Raw genomic sequence first — 23,919 nt, forward strand, 5'->3', positions numbered from 1 at the left:
TATTTGAATAAGGTCAATGTCATTTCTTGAATTCCAGCTAGCATCAAATTAACAATCAGAAAAAAACACTTGACAAAATGTTATCCAATTGAAATTAACAGTGGATAGAAAACCCTTTTAAACTTTAAAAGAAATATATTAAACAGGCAACATACAGATCTAAAAAGTTGCAAGTGGTGATTTTACATTAGATCTTATAAATTAAAAAATCCCCAATATACCCATTTGTTCACTACCCCCTGCGATAAGCACATGGACAGGAAAAGATAATCACATCTTAATATTCACAACTGTCACTTATGTTCTTTACAAAGATTGTATCTCTGCAATGCAGCGGGTCAGGCAATCTCTTATTCAAGTAATTTTTGTTTTCCCCAAGTTATCAAAAAGTACAACTGTCTGAGATAAAATGTCACAAAAATCACAATCAGGAAAGCAAAAAGCTTTAGCAGGCCATCTTGAAGATGGGGGTTTTCATGGCTTGACCATGATCTGAAGATGCTTTTGTACGTTTAAGAGCTGTCAACCAAAGTACCAAGAGCTACAAGCAGCAATCTGGGTTTAGTTTGTAATTGCTAATAAACCAAGAGTTTTAGTAAAAAGAACATTAAGTAAAAAACTGTAAGTATAAGAGAATCAGTGCACATTTGCTAATGTCATTGACAATGAAAACGTTGTATCATCAGCTCTCAGCTCAGCTTTGAAGTTAACAAGAGACTGATTCTGTTCACGCCCCATCTTAGTGCTTCTCAACAGCAGCGCTCAGAATCACCTGAGGCGCCTGCTGAAGACTGATGTTCTGAAGCCCCCACCCAAGTTCTGCTTCAGGTGGTCTGGAGCTGAGCCCTGGAATCAGTGTTCTAAACAAGCACTCCAGGATCCAGATGGACCACAGACCACACTCTGAGAAACACTATTATCCCTTTAACACATAACAAAATATTGTGGCCTCATAGAGTTTCAAACTGAATAAAACATTCAAACAATTAGAACACAAAGAGGTACATTAAATAAGAGTATTAACCATTATATTGACTATAATTGCATTTCTTTTTTAAAGTGGCATAAGCACAAAGACTTACACTAAAATTGTAAAATCAATTTTGTTTTAATCCAAGGCACCTGTAAAATACTTGCTGGTGTGAGAGAAGTTAAATTCAATTATATAAAATAGTATAGAAATGAAAGAATCCTGGCAGTGACTGATTTTTCCATAGAGCAAACATTTTTCTACAGAAATGAGCTACTTAAAGTTGACGATTTTGAGGAAAATAAACCAAATTTCCAATAATACGGTAACTTGTATGAACCGATTTACTGAGTGATTTTCAGCAAATTCAATCAGTACGAAAGAAAAGAAGGTTCATGCTCATACTCTTCTGTCCTAGCTGTCTTCGCTTGTGTTAGGAATGATCAGAATGATTCCTCTTGAATTTTAGCCTGGAAAATGTATACTGCATAGGTCTAACATTTCTTTAAGTTCAGGCACACGTGACCATGGATTTTATAATACTGGATATTTTGCAACCTTTTATCTCAAGAGGATTTCCAAGTCTCATAGTCTACAACTGAAACATTCTTCTGAAGGTATTAATTTTTTTTTTTTCATGGAATAAGAGTAAATTCTGTGATGATGATGTCTCTGAAATATGAATTTCAAAATGCTAACACTACAAGGAAAAATGCTAGCAAAGCAGTTCTGTGTTGGAGTGGCTGTCGGTAGGAGAGTGATCTTTAGAATGTTCTTGTTCAGCGTTCCAGGATAAACGCTACTGTAAAAAAGCCGTGCTGGGACCGTTTGCATATGTAGTGCTAGTTAGGTATTGCTATAATGCAGAGTTCTTTAGAGCCTTTGTATGGATTTTCGGCAGTTAGTCCAGTCTGTAAATGACAACTAAGAGCAAATTTATGAAGGCTGTGAAGAATTAAATAGTGCTGTTTACAAAACGGTACTATTTTCGATTCTGTGACAAATGAAAGGTATCGTTTTAGCTAGCCAGAAGAGGTAAAGTAAAAGAGTATTTTGAAGTCTACATCAGTCGTGAAAACAAAATGAAATGTCATTTACAGATTGTTTCTACTATACCTAGAACTGTGTACAACAAACCCCTTCCAGCCTGACATTTCAAAGTTAACTTACTAACAAGTGCTTCACAATATCCTTAGTTCTGGCATTAAAAGAAAGACATCAGAAGTACTAACACTATTTTTCAAATTTTGCCTTCAAAAACTTTAACACTGCTTCTACTACTGCCTTCTTGATTTCCACAAATATGCAGCAGCACGAACGCCAGGTTGCATGGAGTGATGTAAATCAGAATGCAGTGGTAGTTTTTATGACCTTAAAATATACTCAGGACATGCAATCTGAGTTGAATTTAGAGATATAAACGCAGAGTAATTTTCATAATATTGAACTGACACTGTTGGAACATAGACATTCAAGAATATGAGCAATCATGAAATGAACACATCACCAGGTAAAATACCCATAAAAACCATTATCAGAGGAATGTTGTCACCTAAATGGTTTTTCAGGCAAAGAGCAGCTCTTAATTCTCCCCTCCAATTTCCTTTAAAAGTGAAATATATCATTGATAATCAGAAGGGAAAAAATACTTCAATAAACATTCTGAAGCCTATTATCCAGATCCTAACACTCTCAGACAAAATATTCTTTGATTTTAAAGGGAGCTGTATTAGACTCAAGGACTGCAGGACTGAGTCTTCGAGTAGGAAATTCTGGCCTCTAAAAAAAGGCTTTGGTTACAAAATAAACATGATGGGTAGCTCTCAGACCTCATATTTTGGCGGGGGGCAAGAGGGCAAGGGTGTTTACGCTAAAGATAGAAACCTCCAACATCAGAGACTTAGGGGTAATTTTCATATATGGGGGTGCCCCCTTTCTGTTATTTACCCTCTGATTTATCAATATTCTGTTCAGTGGCTGTATTCTACTGGCCGGAAATTCACTGAAATTTAAATAGATTTATGTACTATGCACAAATTTACATATGGTTGTCTTTAAGGTTTATTCTTATTCAAGTCAATGTTTAAACAGTTATTTTATACAAAATTTAATAATTTAGACTACGAAGCAATTTAAATACTTAAATTCCCTCAAAAAGACATTTTGTACATACATACATGATGTACACATATGAAAATGGTGGTCAAAAGAATTTTTTGGCAGCTGCTTCTTGCTGAGTCCTACGGAAAAAGAGAACAAAAAAAAAAAAACAAAACAAACTGAAAGAAGTTCTATATACTTTACATTGGAATGAAACAGGATTGCTTAAAATTAAAAATGCCTTTTGAAGTATGAAATACATGAAGATAAACATATGTCCTATACGTGTACTCCTGTGTGAACTGAAATAGACTAGACATAATATTCGCTTTGTATGAACCTAATTTTATAGGTATTGAAAGTTCTATTATGGACCTTGATAACTTTATTGAATATCTCAAGTTAAATAAATACAGAAAAATGTTGGGTCAAATTTTAGAGACTTACCTATACATGATATAACCAATGAATAACACCGTTTGTACCACTACAAATATAACAAAGTGCACCGTAGATAAACACGATGGAAATGGCGGTAGTTCTGGGCATTTCAGTCTTTCATTTGATGGCTATAAGGCAAAGAACTTTCTATTACAATTAGTCAAATCAGTATTTTAGAAAAGGAAATAAATGTGAAATCTTTATAAAACTCATGGTTTACTGTATAAACTCAAGTATTTTCATTAATTCATCTCATAATTGCCTTCCACCCTCTTAACTTTCACCAACAAACTTTTTGAAAGAGCAGGCGATGTGGGAAGGCCTCCACTCTTTCACTGTCCCGTCACTAACTCATTGCTGTCTGGCTTCTGCCTTCATCACAGTGACAATGATTTTAGTGTCCTTGAAGGTCACAGATCACCACTTCCCTGACACCCCCAGTTTATACTTGCTGTACTAGAGTAATTATTAACGGCGGCATCCTCACTCTCCAAGGTGTTCTATTTCAGACAATTACACGGTTGCCCTACCAATGAACTACCTGACAGAGATAACGGCCTTTTCTCAGCTCTCATCCACCCCAATCTCCTAACATTCAACAACACTAATTAGTATTTTGGAAAATGTTTCTTTTCCTATTTCCATGATTATTCATTCTATTATAAGCAAGTAATTAAATACTAGGGACAAAGATTTCATCAAGGTATCCAGACAGAATGGCTTCTAAGGTTAGTTGTTCTCAATATGCTCACACCTATGGGACAAAGGTCTTCACTATGTATTGATATATACTACCCACAGCATCAACTTGGCCGTTGCAACAAAGGCAAAAGTTGGGGGGAAATAAACTCAAACAGAACTAAGGGAATAGATGACAATGCTTTGGATGGGAGGTAAAATGGTCAATAAGAAAACTATTAAGCTATATTTGAAAAATTGGAAGGGAAGAGGCAAATGCTACAAACATTTGTAAATTTTATAAGGGTTTTCAAAGCCAGTAAATAAGTTAGGGAAAAGCTTAAAAACTTAAAAGTTCCAGGGATCTGTCTTCTAAATAATATCTCTTATGCATGTTAAACTTCAAAAATATGCTACCTATTTTTAATACTTATTGCCTATCTCCAAAAATGTAGATGGGACTTACACTAAAAAAAAGACCTAATAAAGTAAATAAAACAAAATAAAACAAAACTTAAAAAAATGAACCAAGTAAGACAAGAAAGTAGCTGGAAAAAAAGAAAAATCTTGCCTAAAGAAAGCTGCTATCAGTCAGCCAGTTTTAGATCTGCGCTTCCTGAACAGCCTAGACAGAGAAATATGAATTACCCAGTGCCCGTCTGTCTAACAAATGGGTGTGTCAAGAGACATTTACCTTGTTCAGAGCCGTTTAAAGGTATCATTACTGATAACAAGAGACATGTTTTTAAAAGAGAACTTATAGAAAAGAACCTAGAACAAAAGAAGTCTGAGATTGTGATGATTCCACTAACTGGAATAGCAATTTATTTTTTAAAAAATTCTATTCAATAGGCTATGGAAGCATGATGTGGAACATGTAGACATTTGAATCATATGGAGTAATTCTACCTTGAATATTAAGAAGGAGCACTGGCATTAATTTAAAAGTTAAAACGTTTTCAGCAGAATATGTGGTTTTCCTTTCCAAAAGAAGACTGTGATAATCATAAAGCAGAAGAAAAGAGAGCTCACCAAATTTCGCTGCACTAAGTTATCTATGTCCCGCTTCACTATGTGGAGGTGCTCTTTGATGTCGCTGAAGTGCTGGCTTGTCTCATAAACGCCCCCTGCAGACCCAGGATGCTGTATGCCACTGACCAGTCTGACAGTTTCACTCACGGAATTCCTGAAATAGAAAATCCTTTTACAATGGAATCACTAGAAAGATGATTTTTACAGTCAGAGATTTCAAATGGTTAGATATATTTCTAAGCCCAATGCATCAGATCATTTAAAAAAACAAAGAAAAAAACCCCAGAAACAAAATAAGTATTTTAAAAAACTGTCTTCAAGATTAGAAAATAATTTATAAAAATTAGAATATTATGCCTTTATCTTTCACTAAAGGTTGTCTAACCACAGAGAATACTACTAAATAATTTGTTTTTAAAACCAATATTATAAATGGCTACTGATTAACATAATGGATGATACTCTTAATGAGCTTAAATCTTTCTAAGTGTTTAATGTTGTGCAGTAAAGGATTAACCCACCAGGCCTGGGCTGCCCAAACCCCGCACATTCCAAAGGTTTTCAGACCTGGCCCATGACTAGCCCCTGGGAGATAATCTCTATGCCCCTGGAATATCCTGCCTGTTAAGAGTGTCTTTGTCTACCTGGGGCCTTGGGCCAGGCCAACAATATGATTTATGTTTGTTTGCCTGGGGCCTTAGGCTGCAGTACCAGTCTGACCTCTAGGGGGACTGAAGATTGAGTAGTTAAGGTCAGTCATGTGGGTGCTCCATGCCTATGTGACTGACCCCTAATAAAAAACCCCGACACCAAGGCTTGGGTGAATTTCCTTGGTTGGCGACACTCTGCACATGTTGTCACGCATCACTGCTGAGAGGAATAAACACTGTCCGTGTGACTCCACTGGGAGGGAACAACTGAAAGTTTGTGCCTGGTTTCTCCTTAACTCCACTGTATGCACCTTCTTTCTTTGCTGATTTTATTATATATCCTTTCATTGCAATAAACCATGACTGTGAGTACAGCAGCTTTTCTGAGTTCGGTAAGCACTTCTAGAAGACCACAGAACCTAGAGGCGGTCTCAGGGACTCATAAGACAAATGTATCAATAATTCAATTTCTCTTTACAGTTCTATCAGATGTCCCCTATATACAAACCTAGTGCTTCAACCAGACACCAACTAAAGAACATCTATCTGTTACAGATATGAAGGAAAAACTGGTTGTTTGGCATACTGAGCAATGGTGTGGTAGTCTCCACCACGGTATCTTTTTTGAAGGGTAATTCTGACTTTATACATTTTACCTTACACTCTGACTTCAGAATATAATCCCCATGTAAGATGTGATTCCACTATTCAGATGTAAGAGAAAGAGCTCTACCACTGAGTATGCCATTTGGATATGAGTCTGTAAGCATGATAGTGTAAGAGACTACAATTTTTTTTTTTTTTTAAATAATGGCAGAAACGTAACAGGGCTATTTATTAAGAAAGAAAGGAACATATCTGAATTTCAATTTACCTGAAAATATTACTGTTCCCTTTCACCCGTCTTGGCTCCTCATGTTCCCTGAGAATATCCTTCACATAAAGCCTCTGTGTCTGGGATGCTTCTTCTAGTCCTGACCCTTCCCTCCAAGAGGGAGGGTCTAAAATGGAAGGGCCAGTTCAAACTACTGCCTTTCCCCTATACTTTCCTCTCCCTGAAGGCTTCCTTGTCAAATGCAACCATTCCCTAAACATCACACATACTTTTCTCCTTTGTATCTGTATACAGTCAGCCCTCCTTTTCTGTGGTTTCCACATCCACGGATTCAACCAACCATAGATCAAAAATATTCAGAAAAAAAAATTCCAGAAAGTTCTCAAAAGCAAAACTTGAATTTGCCACACAGACAACTATTTACATTGTACTTACAGCTATTTACAGAGCAATATGTTGTATGAGGTATTATAGGCAATCAAGAGATGGTTTAAAGTATACAGGAGGTAATAAGCAAATACTATACCATTTTATATAAGGGAATTGAGTATCCCTGGATTTTGGTATCTGCAGGGCCCTGGAACCAATCCCATGGATATGGAGGGAATACTGTATATGGGTTTTCTCCCTCATAGAGCATAAGTTATCCGAGAACAGGAATGTCTCTGATTTTCTGACAGCCTTCAACAGTTACAGTGCAATTTGGATGAATAAATAAGTTATCTAACTTATTTCCTTGAAGTAAAATTTAGTTTAAAAAGTATCAGTAAAAGTTGTACTGCCCTGGTGGCGCAGTGGTTAAGAATCTGCCTGTCAATGCAGGAGACATGGGTTCAAGCCCTGGTCTGGGAAGATCCCACACGCCGCGGAGTAACTAAGCCCGTGTGCCACAACTACTGAGCCTGTGCTCTAGAGCCTGCGAGCCACAACTACTGAGCCCACGTGCCACAACTACTGAAGCCTGCGCGCCTACAGCCTGTGCTCCGCAACAAGAGAAGCCACCGCAATGAGAAGCCTGTGCACCGCAACAAAGAGTAGCCCCCGCTCGCTGCAACGAGAGAAAGCCCATGAGCAGCAACGAAGACCCAACACAGTCAAAAATAAATAAATTTATCAATAAAAGCTTTGCTAGAAGAAAACAACAAAAAAAAGAAACTCAAATATTAAAATTACTTAGAAATAACAGAGTAGGTCAGGCTGAATGTTAAGTATAATAAAAAATCTTCAAAAATTCTACTTGAGTTATACGAGCAATGAAGAGTTAAAAACCTGCTACAAAATATCTCAAGTGCTTTCTGAATAAATGACATGTCTTGATTAAAACTTCTTTGAATGGCATACATGCTCAAGGAAATTCATGTGAGTCTAAGCTTTTCCACTTAAACCCAAATTAAGAATTATATTTTACTATCTCTAAAATACTTACCAAGAATAAAGCATCCCAGAATATACAACCTTCTCACATATCTGCATTTTAAAATATTGCTTCCCAGAGCATGAACTTGCTTACAGATACATAAATGTCTTTTTAATACACAAAGATTGAGTCATCATTCATTCATTTGCCTGTTGATTCTGCTAACGTTTATTTGCTACATGTTACGAGCCAGGCAATTTTTAGGGATATAAACTGTGCAAGAAAAATATAATTCCTGCCCTGCTGAGACTAATAGACTAGCAGGAGAGCAATGTGATAGAGGCACATCTAGAGTTCTATGAAGATGCATTTAACTTAGCTGGGCACCCAGAGCTGAGTGTTAAAGGATAAAGGAGGGTTCTATGAGGATGGGATTGTGACGGAAGGAGGGCATATGTAGCTTAGGGAATAGGTCAAGTGAAGAGGGCTGGAGAGAACACTAGAGAAAAAATGCCTTTTAAGGAATAATGGAAGGATGACCAACAAATGAAGAAAACTAAGAAGAAGCAGAGGCCAAGAACATCAAGAGTGAGTGGTATGCTAGAAGCCTTGGAAAAAAAAATGTCTCAAGATAGAGGGAGTGGGAAAGGTGTCAATTTCTACAGAAAGTCCAGCAGGATGAGGACGGAAAGGTATTCATTACAGGGCACCACTGACTGCAGAAAGAACAGTTTGGTGCTTTCAGGACAAATTACAGTGGTTTGGAAGCGAAGACAGGCAGTTTGGTCTACTTTTTTAGAAACTCACTAAAAAGGAAGGAAAAAGAGAAGCAATAGTAAAAATAATAGAAAGTGTCAATTAAAGGTTCGTTTTGTTTTGATTAGTTTTCAATAACGGAAGAGCAAGCCCTTTTGTATGAGGTGTAAGTTAAAGGGAGAAGACAGAGAAAGGATCACTAAAGCGCAAGGGTCAGAGAAGTAGAAGGAATAGGATCCAGGGCTAAGGACTGGCCTGGGCAACAGCTGTGCAGATGGAGGCAAGTGCGGGGAGGGAGGGTGCAGCACAAAGAGGAGGCGAAGGACGAGACAATGTCATCTCCCAGGAAGAATATCAATGGCAGGCTGAGTTATGGGGCTTGAAGAGAGTGGTGAAGATGTTGAATGAGAGTAGCGAAGATACAGAATGAATAAAGATCACTAAATAGCTTAAATATTATATTACAGGGACAGGCTGAAGGTACAGAAGATGAAAATTAAGAGCGAGATCCCAGAAGAATATGTGAAAATATTCATGTAAAAATGCCTAGCACAGTACCCAGAATGCAATAGGTACTCAAAAATGTAGGTAAAGGTAAACATGAAATGCTAAATGCTGCCTGCTCACCAGAAAGAACTTATTAAAAAAATTACAGCCAATTAACAACACAGCCAACACATAATGATAGCAAAGTTCAAAGAACATTAGTGACTCTGTCCACGGAAAAGGCCCAGAAGCAATGGCAATGCAGCAGCATCAAGCACGACACTGTCTTTACAGACCATTTCTCACTAAAAGACCAGGGCTCCAAAGAAAGATGCCTGTGACACGTGTGGGACAGAAATATACAAGAGGAGCCTGGGAAGTCTTACACCTGAAAGGAAGGAAGCTACCAAAGACTACTGCGGTTGCATCAAAAGGATGCAGAAGCTAACCTGTAGGGACAGCTAGCGCCCAAAGACGAAACAATCTGAACATCAATTATAAAGACTAATGTAAAACAGCAAAATATGTTCAACTCCACGAGTTGAAAAACAATCAAACAAACATCACCTCTCACTATCTCATCATTTAACCTTGGACACTGCCAGGGGACCAACTCGTTATTCTAAAAAATGATAAAAAAGAATCAAGTGTTTATCCTGCCTTTCCTGAACTATTTCAGGATAACAAGTAAGTAATCAGATAAATTCTTTTTAAATGGAGAGGGAATTTTAGAATAAGAGTGTCATCCTTCTTCACCTCTAATGAAATGATGGATTTAGGCTACGGCCATCACTGGCTAAAACTTAGGCTCATGGAGGCACTTTATAATGAATGGCTCAGGCAGACAAAATCTGGTTATTAGTAACCGCTGGACTGGGTGATGGGGATGTGAGAGAAGGCCCTTCTGTTAGCCTCAACTTTTCTGTATGTTTAAAATTTTCTATAATTAAATAAAAATTGGCAAGGACTTATGGTATGCTAAAAATAGCACCTGAGAGTACAGAGATAATGAGAACTAGTTCTGTTTTCATATCATGATCTTTTATCATTCAGAGCCTTCTCCCCTCTTTCTGTAAACTGGAGACAACTGAACTACATGCTTCTGCTAAAAAAAATTCCATGATCCCCTAAGAGCGTGGAAATCCATAAAGACACAAACCACCCTCTCTATAAAAGGCAAATATTTCCTATCTCTTTGCATTTTTTTCTGAAGCTTATTCAGAAGAAAAAGCTTTAGAGGACAAATTCAGAAATTTGAGTTCAGTTTTTACATTAACTTATTGCATGCATGACATTTGTCCTTCATTAATAAGGGGGAATTTACATGGATTGCTAACTACCCTAAGTAAGTGTTTGCATGGATAATACAACTGGATGGCTAGGCTTTGCTAACCACTAACTGAATCTTAAGATGTTCTAGTATTACTCTTAAGTAAAACAAGCACAAAACAGTATCTCAAGCATGCTACCATTTACATCAGAAAGAAGGAGAGCTAAGAAAATACATATGTGGAGAAGAAATATAGGAAGAACAAACCAGAAATTAATGGGATGAGTTACCAACAGGGGGTGGATGGGAAACAGCTAGAAAGAAGGAGAGAACGGAAGTGGGGCAGCAGTGATGAAGAGGAAGTGATACCTCAATAAATATATTCTGGCTCCTAGAACCATAGCATTCACATACCCTTCGTATACCCAAAATATAAACAATTAAAATCAACCAGGATGTAGGAGAAATGCAAACACTAACAAAAAACCTAACTGTGTTACAAATGAATATCATAACCATACTGAAGAGAGTGGGGAAGAAAAGAACTAAACTAACTACCTGGAAAATAGTGTCTGGACTAGATACTGTAAGGCTAGAGGCAAAAGGAGCTTTACATAAATCCATCACTATATGTGTTTCTCATAGGGATATGGCTTAATAATTTGAAACCACTTTATGTATACTTTATGCACACACTAAAACTATACCAATAAGTAAATACATTAGAGATAAGAACCAGGTTTCTCCCTACTGGAGAAAGAATTTTCAAATAGGGAAAGGAGGAAGGCTAAAATCAGCCCTTCAGTTTTCAGTTCAGTCCAGTCCAACCAAAATCCAAAGTATCTGTATAATCTCGTGTTTTTTTTTTAATACAAATGTAGAGTAAGGGATACAAAAATATGTGTGGATTAGTATACATTCACATATTCCCTAGACCTGCCCACTGAGAGGGCCTAGAAGCAATGGCACCCCAGTAGTAATGAGCACACCTAGTGCCCAGATCTTGGTTTCTAAATACTTTTCTCCAATAAAAGGAACCAGGGCTCACTGAGAAGTGGTTGATTCTAGAGCTCGGGCACAGAAAATACAAGATGAGCTTGAAACATATTACAGTACCAGAGAGTAAAGAAATACTTAATAAAGATGGGGGTTTGTTGAAAGAACACAGAAGCCAACCTGAAGGAGTTCCTAACGACCAGAGCTGGAACAATTTGAACAACAAAATAAATAATGATAGTACAGGATTATAACCCACAGAATAAATAATCCATGAGTCCACACTGATATAAATACATTAAGTAAATAAATGGGGGAGAAGGAGTAGTGGTCCTTATAGAATGCCAGTAAATAGATATAGAAGGAATGATGGAAATAGAAAAACCAGCGTTTGGTAAACACCACATTCTTGTTTCAGATAAAACATCAATGGATGCTAAAATTAGTGAGCCAAAGGTTAAAGTGAAACAGGATATTTACAAAGACTCAAAGTATCTTTCCCCAAATATTTATTAACCACCAAGGGAAGGATAGTAACTTTAAAGTAGAGAAACTGGGAAGAAACAACAATATCCAAGCGATCACAGCCAACATCACCAGTAATAAGACACACCCACATCATGAACATGACGCACTGTTGTATTCTTGTCAAAAATGCAGAACCTCCATCCAATCATGAGTAAATACCAGACAAACCCAAACTGAGGAACCAAATTGGTCCAATTAATTAATCAATGCTCTTGAAAATTGCCATGGTCATGAAAGACAAGGAAAGATGAACTATCTCAGACTGCAGAAGTCATGAGAAATAACTAAATGCAATGTGCAATCCTGGGTAGGATCTTAGAATGAAAAAGGCACTGGTAGAAAACTGGCGAAATTTGAGTAAGATCATTAGTTTAGTTAATAGTACTGTACCAATGTTAATTTCTCCGTTCTGACAATTGTACTGTGGTTATGTAAGATGTTAACATCGGGGGGAAGATAAGTGAGGGATACGTGGGATATATGAGGGATATGTCCTTATTTTTTTTTTTTGCAATATCTGAAGTCTAAAATTAGATCAATATATTTTTTTAAATGTTATATTGATCTGGTCTGTTTCTAAAACAGTTTAACTATTCATTTAACATCATAAATATTTTAATCATGAGTTTAAAAAACTTGAAGATTTTTTTAAAAATGCCAAACAGTACAACTGAAAGAAATACAAATTTGCAGTTACAAGTTAGGCTGCCTTTAATCTCTAGGTGTTAAATGTTATCACCTTCTGTTTAACCTCATTCGGTTTAATTTTCCAGTCCTAAAGAACTCACCTTAACATTCTAGTTTGTCAAGGGCTGTACTGGCTGGGGCAGTGCCCTAACGTATTAGCTTATGACATGTGACATGTCTGGCTGTTTCTCTGCTTCAGGCATTGAATGCTAATTATCTGATAAGTGAATCCTTTTTAAAGACCTATCATTCAGTGTTCCAAGGACACAGTGTCTCCTCTCTGCAGCTACCCTTTGCCCAGGCTCTCTTAGGGTACAACACAGGATGAAAAAGAGGTAGTCACACATAGCATATTTCCTTCAAAATGGTTTCATTCCATCAAAAAGAAGTTCCGGCATCAGGTATGTTTGTTCTACAGACCTGTAGTACTATGCATGCTTATTCCTCCAGTTATTTTTCCTAGGATTGTTATGTATTACCCATATTCTTTTTATATTTTAGAAATGCACAAATGCTGTCAAACAACTGTGACAAAACCTATTTTTTTTTTTTTAAAGATGCTAAAGCATTTTTTCCTTTTCTAGCTTGGAACAAATAAAAAATTTAGACAGGTTTCCTAAATATCAAAAGTCCCCGTATACTTTACATTCCCCTATTTACAAAATAATCTAGAACATGATTCTTACTCATGCTGCAGTCTTACGACAATAATGTGCTTGCATATCTAGAGAAGTCATGAATTTAGGACAAAGGTATCACGTAATACTCAGACATTACTTTTGTATACTTACTTCATTTCATTTACTTGTCTCAGAATCTCATGCTGAGTGTTCACAACAGTATCCAGTTCTTGTTGAGTGGTCTGGAGAAAAAACAAAAGATGGCCAGCCAGCTCAATAATCCCCATTCTATAGAACATACAACTTTTCTTTTCCACCTCTCCTCCATCAAAGGTTAACTAAGGCATATCTGCATATTTTGAAAGCTCACCTGTCCATGCTGCCCTGGGACTCCTGCTCCTCTTTTAGAGATCTCCTCCGTCAAGGAAGAGACATACCTTCTCTGCTCATCAAGAATCATATCTAACTGTCGGTTCAGCTGCTTGATTTCAAGATGAATACGATTCTGTCCTTCAAAGATTTGTCTCAGCTCACGGTCTCCTACACTCTCAAATAATTCATCTGCTGAAATGGAAATTACAAATCAAAATTATTAGAATCACCTACACACAGACAGTTTTCAAACTACTGTAAGTGACCAAAGCACTAACATATACTAGAATAAGAGCATCATCAACACAGTGTTATGATCTTCCCACAACACAGTGTTATGTGTTAAACATGCATGTAGTTAATTCAATCGTGATTACATTACTAATTGTTTTCACCATCTCTGGTGGTTGAATACTAATTATAAATTAGGTCTGAATTTTTTCACCTAAAAATTATTTTCTCTTTTAAATAGACTGTGTGATTCTATTTACAGGGGCAGGCAGAACTAATCTAATTTCTTAATAGAAATCAGAATAGTGGTTGCCTCTGGAACGGGGCTGACTTGAAAGAGGTATAAGGGAACTTTCTGGGGTGATAAAAATATTCTATACACTGATCTGAGTGATGGTTAAAGGGGTATACACATTTGTCAAAATTCATCAAACTATTCTCTTAAAATTTATGCATTTTACTTCCATAAAAGATTAAGAAATGGAGTTGAGAACAGCTGATTTTCCTTTTATTCCTGACCATGCTGAAATCAGATCGTTTCATTCAAACACTTACTACAATAAGCTTCAGGATATATTCACAAATCATATGTGATGTTTAAAACAAATCCAAGGAAAAAATAAAACTTACCTTTCATTTTTATCTTCATTAAATCTGAATCACACTGTTAATCATTTATATTAACACACTACTTAGTTCAAAAGGTAGCCCCAGGCTTTATTAAATATAGCCTTCATCACTTGTGCTGATAGGGAACCGAGATCATAAAAGTTAGCAGATTATATACAGTCCCTCTATTTGGCCTTATCTTGTTTTGTTTTTGACATGTAGCCCATGTAAGTTCTTAATTACATTAGCTTAGACTAATATTTAAAAATTTTCAACCTTTAATGTCCAGAATTCTGTTGAGTAGTAAGAGGAGTAGATAATTACTTCACGTTACTCTTGCAAGTCTTGATAGTTTTCAAGTATTAGCTCTATATTACTAAGGTAATTGTGTGTCACTAAAAGGAAAGAAATAAACCTTGGACGATTTCATTCAACAAATATTTACTGAGTCTCAACTACTACGTCAGCACTGCTGTTGTTTTTTTAGGCTTAGGGGACACAGAAGTAAACACAGCAAACAAAGACCACTACACTCACAGAGCTTACACTCCAACGGTTCACTGTTCACATCACCCAGATACTCCTGACTGCACACTTCACTAAGCGATACTCTTCCCCGTAAAAACATCAATCTCTGAGCCCTTTAAAGACTGAAGATTTGTTTAAAAATTATTTCCCGAAATTGCTTGGAACGTGCCAGATCAGAGAGCAAAGATAAAAAGGATGAAGTGCCGGGTGACATGTAAGCGCCACAACCATTGCTGCAGCGGCGGACAGCTCTGCTCCAACTCACCAGGCTGCCCTTGAAGGTCAGGGTGCTCCTTCTGGAATTCCTCCTTTTTTTTATCCAACTCCTGTTGAAAGTGCTCAAATTCCTCCTGGTACTTTTCTTTTTCTTTTTCAGAAATTTCTTTATCTGGTGTAGGCTTTTTTGGAGTTTAAGAACAGATCATTAAAAAAATTAAAAAGTAAGAAAATAATAAACCTCAATATATGTTCTTTTTCTCATTTTAACTACTCTACCACCAGTTGAAAGGTTAATTTACTCTTGCTACTAATATTACAACAAAAAATAAAAATAGCCACTACCACTTATTGACTGCTTGCCAGAGGGCACTGTCTTTAACGTCTACAACGTTAAGGTGGCCAGTACAAACCTCTCAGTTTTACCAGTGAAGACATGGAGCGTTACAGAGGTTAAGTAACTTGTACCAGGTCATAATGGCAATAACTGGCAGAAACAAGATCCAAACCTAAGTCAGTCTTCTCGAGTTTTCAGCTACGAGGCAGTACCACTAAACTACAAATAAACTTTTGGAAAAAAATGAGTATACTTACTGGCTCTTTCCCAGGCTCAGTCAATTGGAAAGTCAGAAAAGAAAGGACATCATGATCATCTACAAAGTAAAAAAAAAAAAAAAAAAAAAAAATCTGAAAAAGTTCTGTAATAGATTATTTTTATGGTTGTGAATTTACTTTATAGACATCTGTTGCTTTAAAATAATAATCAATAAGGGAAATAACAAACATTTGCTCTAATTTGGTAAAGGCAACGGTGCTCTGTGAGCTTAGAGAAAAAATTCATCTGACTTATATTAGAACTAGGTTAGAATTCACTTTTTTAAATCCTAAACCAGAACATTTAGCTGTGTTTAACACATGATGGATGTTTAATAAATGTCTGATAAGGGAATGAACAAACAAATGAAGGGTCAAAACAAGCCCAACTCCTAATTCTGGCACCAAGATCCTCCTTTATTTTTCCACAAATCTCCTTCATGCGCTGCGTCCCAGTCAAGTGAGACAAAATCCTGTTCTTCAGGTATTTCCTGTTCCTATCTGTCTCTGAACCTTTCTTATAGTGCTTACCACTCCCAGCCTTACTTTCCTGTTTTAACCATGACACTGCTCTGTCCTGGATTACTGGGACAGTCCTGATTTATCTGTGTTGCCCTGGCATTACTAATAGCATCTCCTGTTACTCCCAAAGCATCTCGATTAGAATATGATTACTTTTCTATATATCATTTATATTTGTTTCCCTCATACAGCAGATTTTATTTCACCTAAAATTGTATTAAAAAATCAAATTAATTTCAAGCTGTTTAAGCTAAAAACAGCTAACAGATCAAACCTCATAACATTGAACTACAATACTCATCCTGGCTAGTGTCACATCCACAAAGCAAGAGAGATGAATTTCCACTGCAGCAATCTCTTTGCTTTCTGCTACTTTTATGGAGATCTAGATATGTAGCCAGATTAAAGAGAAAATTGTAATACCATAGTGTAGGTTAGGTAACATTAGGAGAAGTCATGCAGTGTTAATAGAGCCCTGGACCCAGGAGCCAGAAATCTAAACCAAGTCCTGCCTGGGTCTGATTTATTGGCCATGTGATCTTTAGAAAGCCCTTTAATCCAAGATTTGGCAAAGTCACCTAAAAATTGGGTAAATATGATCTATCCTTTCTCCTTCCCTCCTTGTTCTATTGTAAGGAAAAATTCACATATTTGAAAATAATAAAAATATTATACAATATGAACACAAGATGGTATTAACATCCAATGATAAGTTCATTTATCACCACTCATGGAAAAAAAAGGGTAAGTACGTCTTCTTTAAAGGTTAGCCCCCAGTAATATTTCCTCAGGCTACCAAATTCATTTAAATGTGCTGTGACAGCTCTCAGGATCCTAAAACACTTGGCAGTTAACCTTTTAAATATGTCTCCTTCACTATAAAATATCGCACCCAAACTGACAGTCTAATTTACATAATTGCACGTAGCCCCAGCCAACTGTAAACCCACAGAAAGTAAGTAGAGAATCAGCAGTCCCAAGAGACCAAAAAGACTGGCACCACAGATCATGGAAGGTTACAACCAGTCTTAAAAGGTTAAAAGCAAACAACGCTACCCATCTCCAAAATATATTATTCCCAATAAAATTCAATTCACAACCTTTCAATATTAAAAGATACCAAGATTTTACCTGCAAGACCTCCAGTTGCAGCAGATATTCCAAAATGCCCCTGTGCAGGGATAATCATATTTTCCACTTTGGTGCAAAATTCATAATCATTTTTATCTGGTGTGAAGCCATTATTGATCATTACCTAGAAAGACAAACTGTAGCTATAGCTTTTACAAAGATCTTGTAAAATGAATCTCAAGTAGTCAGTTTATGACCATTTGATCTTTATATTTGGTCTAATAACCACCAAAAAGCTATCAGCTTCAAATCATTATGCTGTATACCTTAAACTTACAGTGTTGTATGTCAATTACATCTCAATAAAATTGGAAGAAAAAATGAAAATAAAAAAAAATTAAAAAGCTGTAATCCCTTGTCCAGTAAATAAACTCACTTATTTGGTATCATTATACAATGAGATAGTTCACTTCAGAAAATGGTTTTTGCCCTACTGTGTGTCAAGGCTTAAAAATAAAAATCGGATAACTTTCCATGAAAATCTTTCTAAAATAGAATGTGGTTCACCTTCTCTAGAGAAGACTTAAGGAACCAACCATGATTACTTTCTCTGAATGGTTCCTACAGAAGAGGGATCAGGCTTGGTCTGAAACTCCAGTAACAGAGCTACAACGAATAGGTTAAATTGACAATTTTTACTACAGCAAGTGGAGAATTAAACAGATTGCCTCAGCAAGTAGTGAGCTCCTCTTCATTAAATTAGGGGGGTAACTGGACTGTACTAAGTTAGCAGAGAGTCAGCAAAAGTAACAAGTCATATAGACAAAAAAAGGCAGAAAATGAAAAAACTAGAAAGACACATAAGCTTCTACGTTGCAGAATGTATTTTTGAAATAATGACCCTACATGTCTTAAACAAACTTTGGAAATCTAAGCAAGCACAGGAATCCACCTGGCACATGAATATTCTTCTCATGAGCCCAGTCAAGCAGTGGTCTGGCCTCTTCAATACCTTTCACTTCTAGCAACCCAACCACTAGCCCCACCGTAAAGAAGAGCCACTGAGATACAGTGGAAGCAAAGGGAGTAGGTACACGGCACCAGAGTAAGGGCACTTCTATCATTACTTCCAGATGAAAAGTTTTGTTAGTGACAGTTAAGGTAAAACCATACAGGTAAAATGTGACAGTACTTGATCCAAATTTTTAGCAAAAGAGTAAGGGACAGGGCAATATGAAGGGTTAATCTCTATATAATGTAGGATGGCAACATGGGAACTCCTACCAATTTTTAAAAAATCACCTGCCATTTAGTTGACTAATATTAATATTTCTGTTTCCTCTGCTCAGTAATGTTCCTATTTGAGTTTACAGCATGTACAACTGATTCTCCTACAGTCTTTCAAATCGCCAATCAGTAAGACATTTGCCTTTGAGAGATTAAAAAAAAAGAAGTGTTAAGTTAATCATATTCTAAAATTAATACTAAGAACTTTCAACTGTTCAATATTTTTTCCTTGAGCCCTAAGAAATTGAAAATCCATCAGGAGTATTTACTATCCAGTTCTAATTCTTTAAACAAACAAAAAAAAGGTACAATATATTCACTGCACGATGAGTTTGGAGGAACCTTAGGGCTGTGACTGTACAGGTACAATATGTCCACTGATTAATACCAGTAACGCTTCTTTGAGATTACTGATAACATCCCTTATTCATCTTACAGTTTCGACCCGTTGTTAAATACCATGCTTGCAGTATTTAAAATCTTGTTTTGGAATTCCCTGGCGGTCCAGTGGTCAGGACTCCACGCTTTCACTGCTGAGGGCGTGGGTTTGATCCCTGGTCGGGGGAACTAAGAATCCCGCATGCCACACGGCGTGGCCAAAAAAAAAAAAGTGTATAATACCTTGTTTTGACATATTTCCTCCACTAACAGCATTTCTTTTTCCCCTTACTTTGTTTTTCCCTCCAAAGCTCAAACAACTGGGAGCTAAAGATGTAAGTACATTTAACAAACATTCCTTGAGTACTAAACACGGGCACAGGATTAGGGACTATGAGGAGGGCAGGGTAAAGTGCCTGCACTGAGATGTGTACAGTCACACTGATGAGAAAAGACACACAAACCATAACTAACTAGCAAGTCAAGACGACATATTTTAAAGGGCAAATAAGCACCAGAGGAAAAAAAACACTTAGAGTTTAAGTGAGACAGATCATTACGAGCTGATGTTTGGGAAATCTGATGGAAAGGGATCCTGAACTAGTATGTTCAAGAATGAGCACAACTCTGCCAGGTAGGGAGGAAAGGGGAGCGTATTACAGGAGGGGACAGCAGACGGAGCAAGCACACACAAAGGCTAGGACCGTTAAGTCACAACCAGATGTCCTGCCAAGTCTCTCTAAAATGTATTCTTCAGAACACTGGCTCTATAGACATTCACAGATACGAAGTGAAAAGAGAATTCCACGGCCCAGTAAGCCTAAAGAATGAGGGGTTTAATAAAGGGTCTTTATTTCGGGACTTCCCGGCGTCTTTAACGTGCTTGTATGCACAGACCCCCCAATCTCATCTGACCACGGAACTCTTTTTGGGGTTCTGCAGGATCACTGTTGTGCGAGCTGCTGGTAGGGCTGACGGCCTCGTCGCGTGGGGTCGTGCAGGCAGCCTCCCTGTGATCTGTGTACTCAGATGTGTGTCTGTACTCGCCGTGGTTGGCGTCTGGGTTCTGCCACATGAAGGTAAGCGTGACCTACTGATGCCCCTGATGAAACTGTACAGGATGTATAATAATTCCAGCAGAACTCAAATCCAAGTTAGGCATAATAGACTGGACAGTGCCTCTATTCTGAGGTCTCTAAATTAGTTTGGAATTTAAGACTGAGCCAATACAAAGTTTTCCAAATAACTGTCTTTTTCAGAGTTTATACAAAGGAGTGCAAGGTTAGCTCATGATTTAGGGAAAAGAAAAATGTATATAAGATATTCTTTACTTATAAGCATTATATAACCAGGTATTGATGGCATCGTTAAAAATGCAATGTTCACATGGTATTAGTGACCTTAGTTATTATAACTGCCTGCTGGGTATATCCACCTAACCTAAATATTAACCCAAACTCAATTTGTCTACAACGAAACTCCTTACCAACTGTCTGCCTTCCCACTCCTCCCTCAAACACAAAGAAACGTGCTGCTTTTTGGTTAATGGTACCATTTAGTTGAACACTGGCCAGAAATTCAGGAACTATCTTTGACTCCACAACTATATTCACTCTCCCAGCCCCAAGCCAACTAGTAGTAAGTTCTGCAGTCTCCACCTCCTAATCGTCTCTTCTCTATCTTTCCTCTACCCTCGTTCAGACCACAAGTGGAGTCTTGCCGCTAAAACAGTGCTGGGTTCAAATCACAGTTCTGTTACTTATGTGGTAAGACACTGTCCAAGTTACTTAAACTCTCCCATATTCAATTTCCCCATTTATGAAACGGGGATGCCTTCCCCACAGGGCTGTTGGAATAAATGAGAAATATTTGCAAATGATATATCTGATAAGGGGTTAATATCCAAAATATACAAAGAACTCATACAAGTCAACATCAGAAAAGCAAACAACCAGATTAAAAAATGGGTAAAGGATCTGCATAGACATTTGTCCAAAGACATACAGACAGTCAACAGGTACATGAAAAGATGCTCCACATCACTAATCATCAGGGAAATGCAGATCAAAACCACAATGAGACATCACCTCACATCTGTTCAGAATGGCTATTATCTAAAAGACAACAAATAACAGATGCTGGAGAGGGTGTGGAGAAAAGGGAACCCCTGTGCACTGCTGGCAGAAATGTAAACTGGTACAACCACTATGGAAAGCAGCATGGAGATTATTTCTCAAAAAATTAAAAACAGAACTACCATAGGATCTAGCAACTCCACTCCAGGGTATTTATCCAAAGAAAATGAAAACACTAATGAGAAAAAATACAGGCACCCCTACGTGCACTGCAGCATTATTTACAATAGCCAACATATGGAAGCAACCTAAGTGCCCACCAATAGATGAATGGATAAAGATGTAGTACATATACACAACAGAATATTCCTCAGCCATAAAAAGATTGAAATCTTGCCATTTGCAACAACATGGATGGACCTAGAGGGTATTATGCTAAGTGAAGTGAGTCAGACAGAGAAAGACAAGTACCGTATGATTTCACTTATATGTGGAATCTAAAAAACAAATGAACAAACAGAACAAAACAGTCACAGACACAGAGAACAAACAGGTGGTTGCCAGAGGGGAGGGAACTGGGGGGGAGGAGAGAAATAGGTGAGAGAGAGTAAGAGGTACAACCTTCCAGTTGCAAAATAAATGAGTCACAGGTATGAAATGTACAGTGTAGGGAAATCAGTCAATAATTATGAAATATCTTTGTATGGTGATAGACAACTAGACTTATCACAGTGGTCATTTTGAAATGTACAGAAATACTGAATCACTACATTGTATACCAGGAACTAACATAGTGTTATAGGTCAATTTTACTTGAAAAACAAACAAACAAACTTATAGCACTAGATTTGTGGATACCAGCAGTAGGGGATGGGGGTGGGGGAATTGGATGAGGACAGTCAAAAGGGATAGACTTCCAGTTATAAGATAACTAAGTACTAGGGATGTAATGTACAACATGGTAAGTATAATCAACACTGCCGTATCTTACATATGAAAATGGTTAAAAGAGTAAATCCTAAGAGTTCTTATCAGAAGGAAAAAAAAAAGTTTGACATTACTATTTTATTTTTTAAATTTTATTTTACATGTGCAGTTTTATTTCAGTTTGGAAATCATGCACGAAATATGATCTAATAAAAAATTCTAATCTAATATAAAAATTCTAATCTAATATAAAATTTTTTTTCTATTTCTTTAATTCTCTATATGAGATGATGGATGTTTACTAAACCTACTGTGGTCCTCATTTCATGATGTACGTAAGTCAAATCATGATGCTGTACACCTTAAACTTCTACAGTGCTGTATGTCAATTATATCTCAATAAAACTGGAAGAAAAAAGAAAAAGTGAGAAACTGCATGTAAAGTACCAAGTACAGGTCGTGTGCTCGCTTCGGCAGCACATATACCAAGTACAGGTCGTGGCTCATTTACAGCAAGGGGGCTAAAATCATCCTATTTTTTGCTCCTTTCACAAATACCATTATAAAAACACTGCTGCCTAAGTCATCTTCCTCAATTGTAAACCTGATCATTTCACATTCCTGCTTAAAACTCTGTAAACTGTTCCTTACAGGATAAACTACACAGAGGCCTATGAGACTTGTTACTGCCAACCTTTCCACCTCACTCTCCAAATCTCCTCTATCCTCCAGCCATACCAACTATTTGCCTTTCCCAAATCTTTCAACAGTCCCGATGCCTGTTTTCTCTGCCTGGAATATGCACCCCATCTAGGAAACTTCTACTTCTCCTTCAAGGTGCAGCTCAACTCTGAGAAACTGTTCCTGACTTTCACCTCTCCAGCCTGGCAGAGTTACAGGATTCTAACCTCCTGATCCCTTAAATTTATCACATAGCATACTAACGTTACATAAGCATAATGTTACATAATGTCACCTCCATCAGACAAGCTCTTTGGAGAAAATGACCTTTGTCTTATTCATATTTGTGTGGCACACAGTAGAATGCCTAAACATTCACCGACTAAATACAAACCTACTGGCAAATTTGACAACACATGACCACTTACACCGAGCTCTGAAGCCACTTCTGCTCTCTCAGAGTAACTCTGATGAGTACGCGAACAATATCCAAATGTAAAATGCATTGAATTTCTATCAAAGATTCAGAATGAGAAGTCATCTAGAATATTGTTCATTTGATTATCTCTAAATGCATGTTACTTACTGTCAATGTTTTCTGGTAATACGTAATCTTTGCCCGGACAGGATAGGGTTTATTACGAAAGTCCCTTTGGCAACTTGCTAAAGCTTGATTAGCACCATCACTATAGTGTGAGGGAAAGGAAGACAAACAAGAAACTTAAAGCTTCTCGATATGTTAAAAACTCACTATTTAAAATGATTAATGCCCAGAAAGGTCAAAACAAAATCAAGTTATGACAAAGTTTGGGATATTTGAAGTTATTTATGCAGAAAACACCAAGTTGACACATGAGTTTTTCAGGACTCTGGATAACGAAAGGAGCCAATGTTACCACGGCTGCCTGCCGGCAAGGGGAAGGGATACTCTTCCTCTCCACAAGACTAGGGCAGGGTCAGAGTCACATACGGTGCTTTCAAAAACGCAGATTCCTAGATCCCACCCTCAATCAGCTGAAGCA

The 23,919-nt window shown here is 37.2% G+C and overlaps 1 protein-coding gene across 2 annotated transcripts in view; it reads right to left on the reverse strand.

Moving 5' to 3' along the window:
* Nucleotides 1-16: 16 nt before the first annotated feature.
* The window catches only part of LMAN1 (lectin, mannose binding 1), a 29,227-nt gene continuing 5,324 nt past the window's right edge, over nt 17-23,919 (reverse strand). Inside the window, exons 5-13 of one of the 2 annotated variants that reach the window (XM_059894519.1) lie at nt 23,484-23,583; nt 17,610-17,733; nt 15,957-16,015; nt 15,412-15,544; nt 13,777-13,967; nt 13,578-13,648; nt 5,222-5,375; nt 3,518-3,639; nt 17-3,210 (exon numbers count right to left, since the gene is read on the reverse strand). In XM_059894519.1, coding sequence (XP_059750502.1) covers nt 3,174-3,210; nt 3,518-3,639; nt 5,222-5,375; nt 13,578-13,648; nt 13,777-13,967; nt 15,412-15,544; nt 15,957-16,015; nt 17,610-17,733; nt 23,484-23,583 — 991 coding nt within the window. In that variant the 3' untranslated portion in view covers nt 17-3,173. Of the gene's footprint in view, nt 3,211-3,517; nt 3,640-5,221; nt 5,376-13,577; nt 13,649-13,776; nt 13,971-15,411; nt 15,545-15,956; nt 16,016-17,609; nt 17,734-23,483; nt 23,584-23,919 lie in introns of both variants that reach the window. The other variant, XM_059894518.1, reaches the window with a different exon arrangement.

The sequence above is a fragment of the Balaenoptera ricei genome, chromosome 14 (genome assembly GCF_028023285.1).
Source record: "Balaenoptera ricei isolate mBalRic1 chromosome 14, mBalRic1.hap2, whole genome shotgun sequence".
NCBI classification, from domain to species: domain Eukaryota; kingdom Metazoa; phylum Chordata; class Mammalia; order Artiodactyla; family Balaenopteridae; genus Balaenoptera; species Balaenoptera ricei.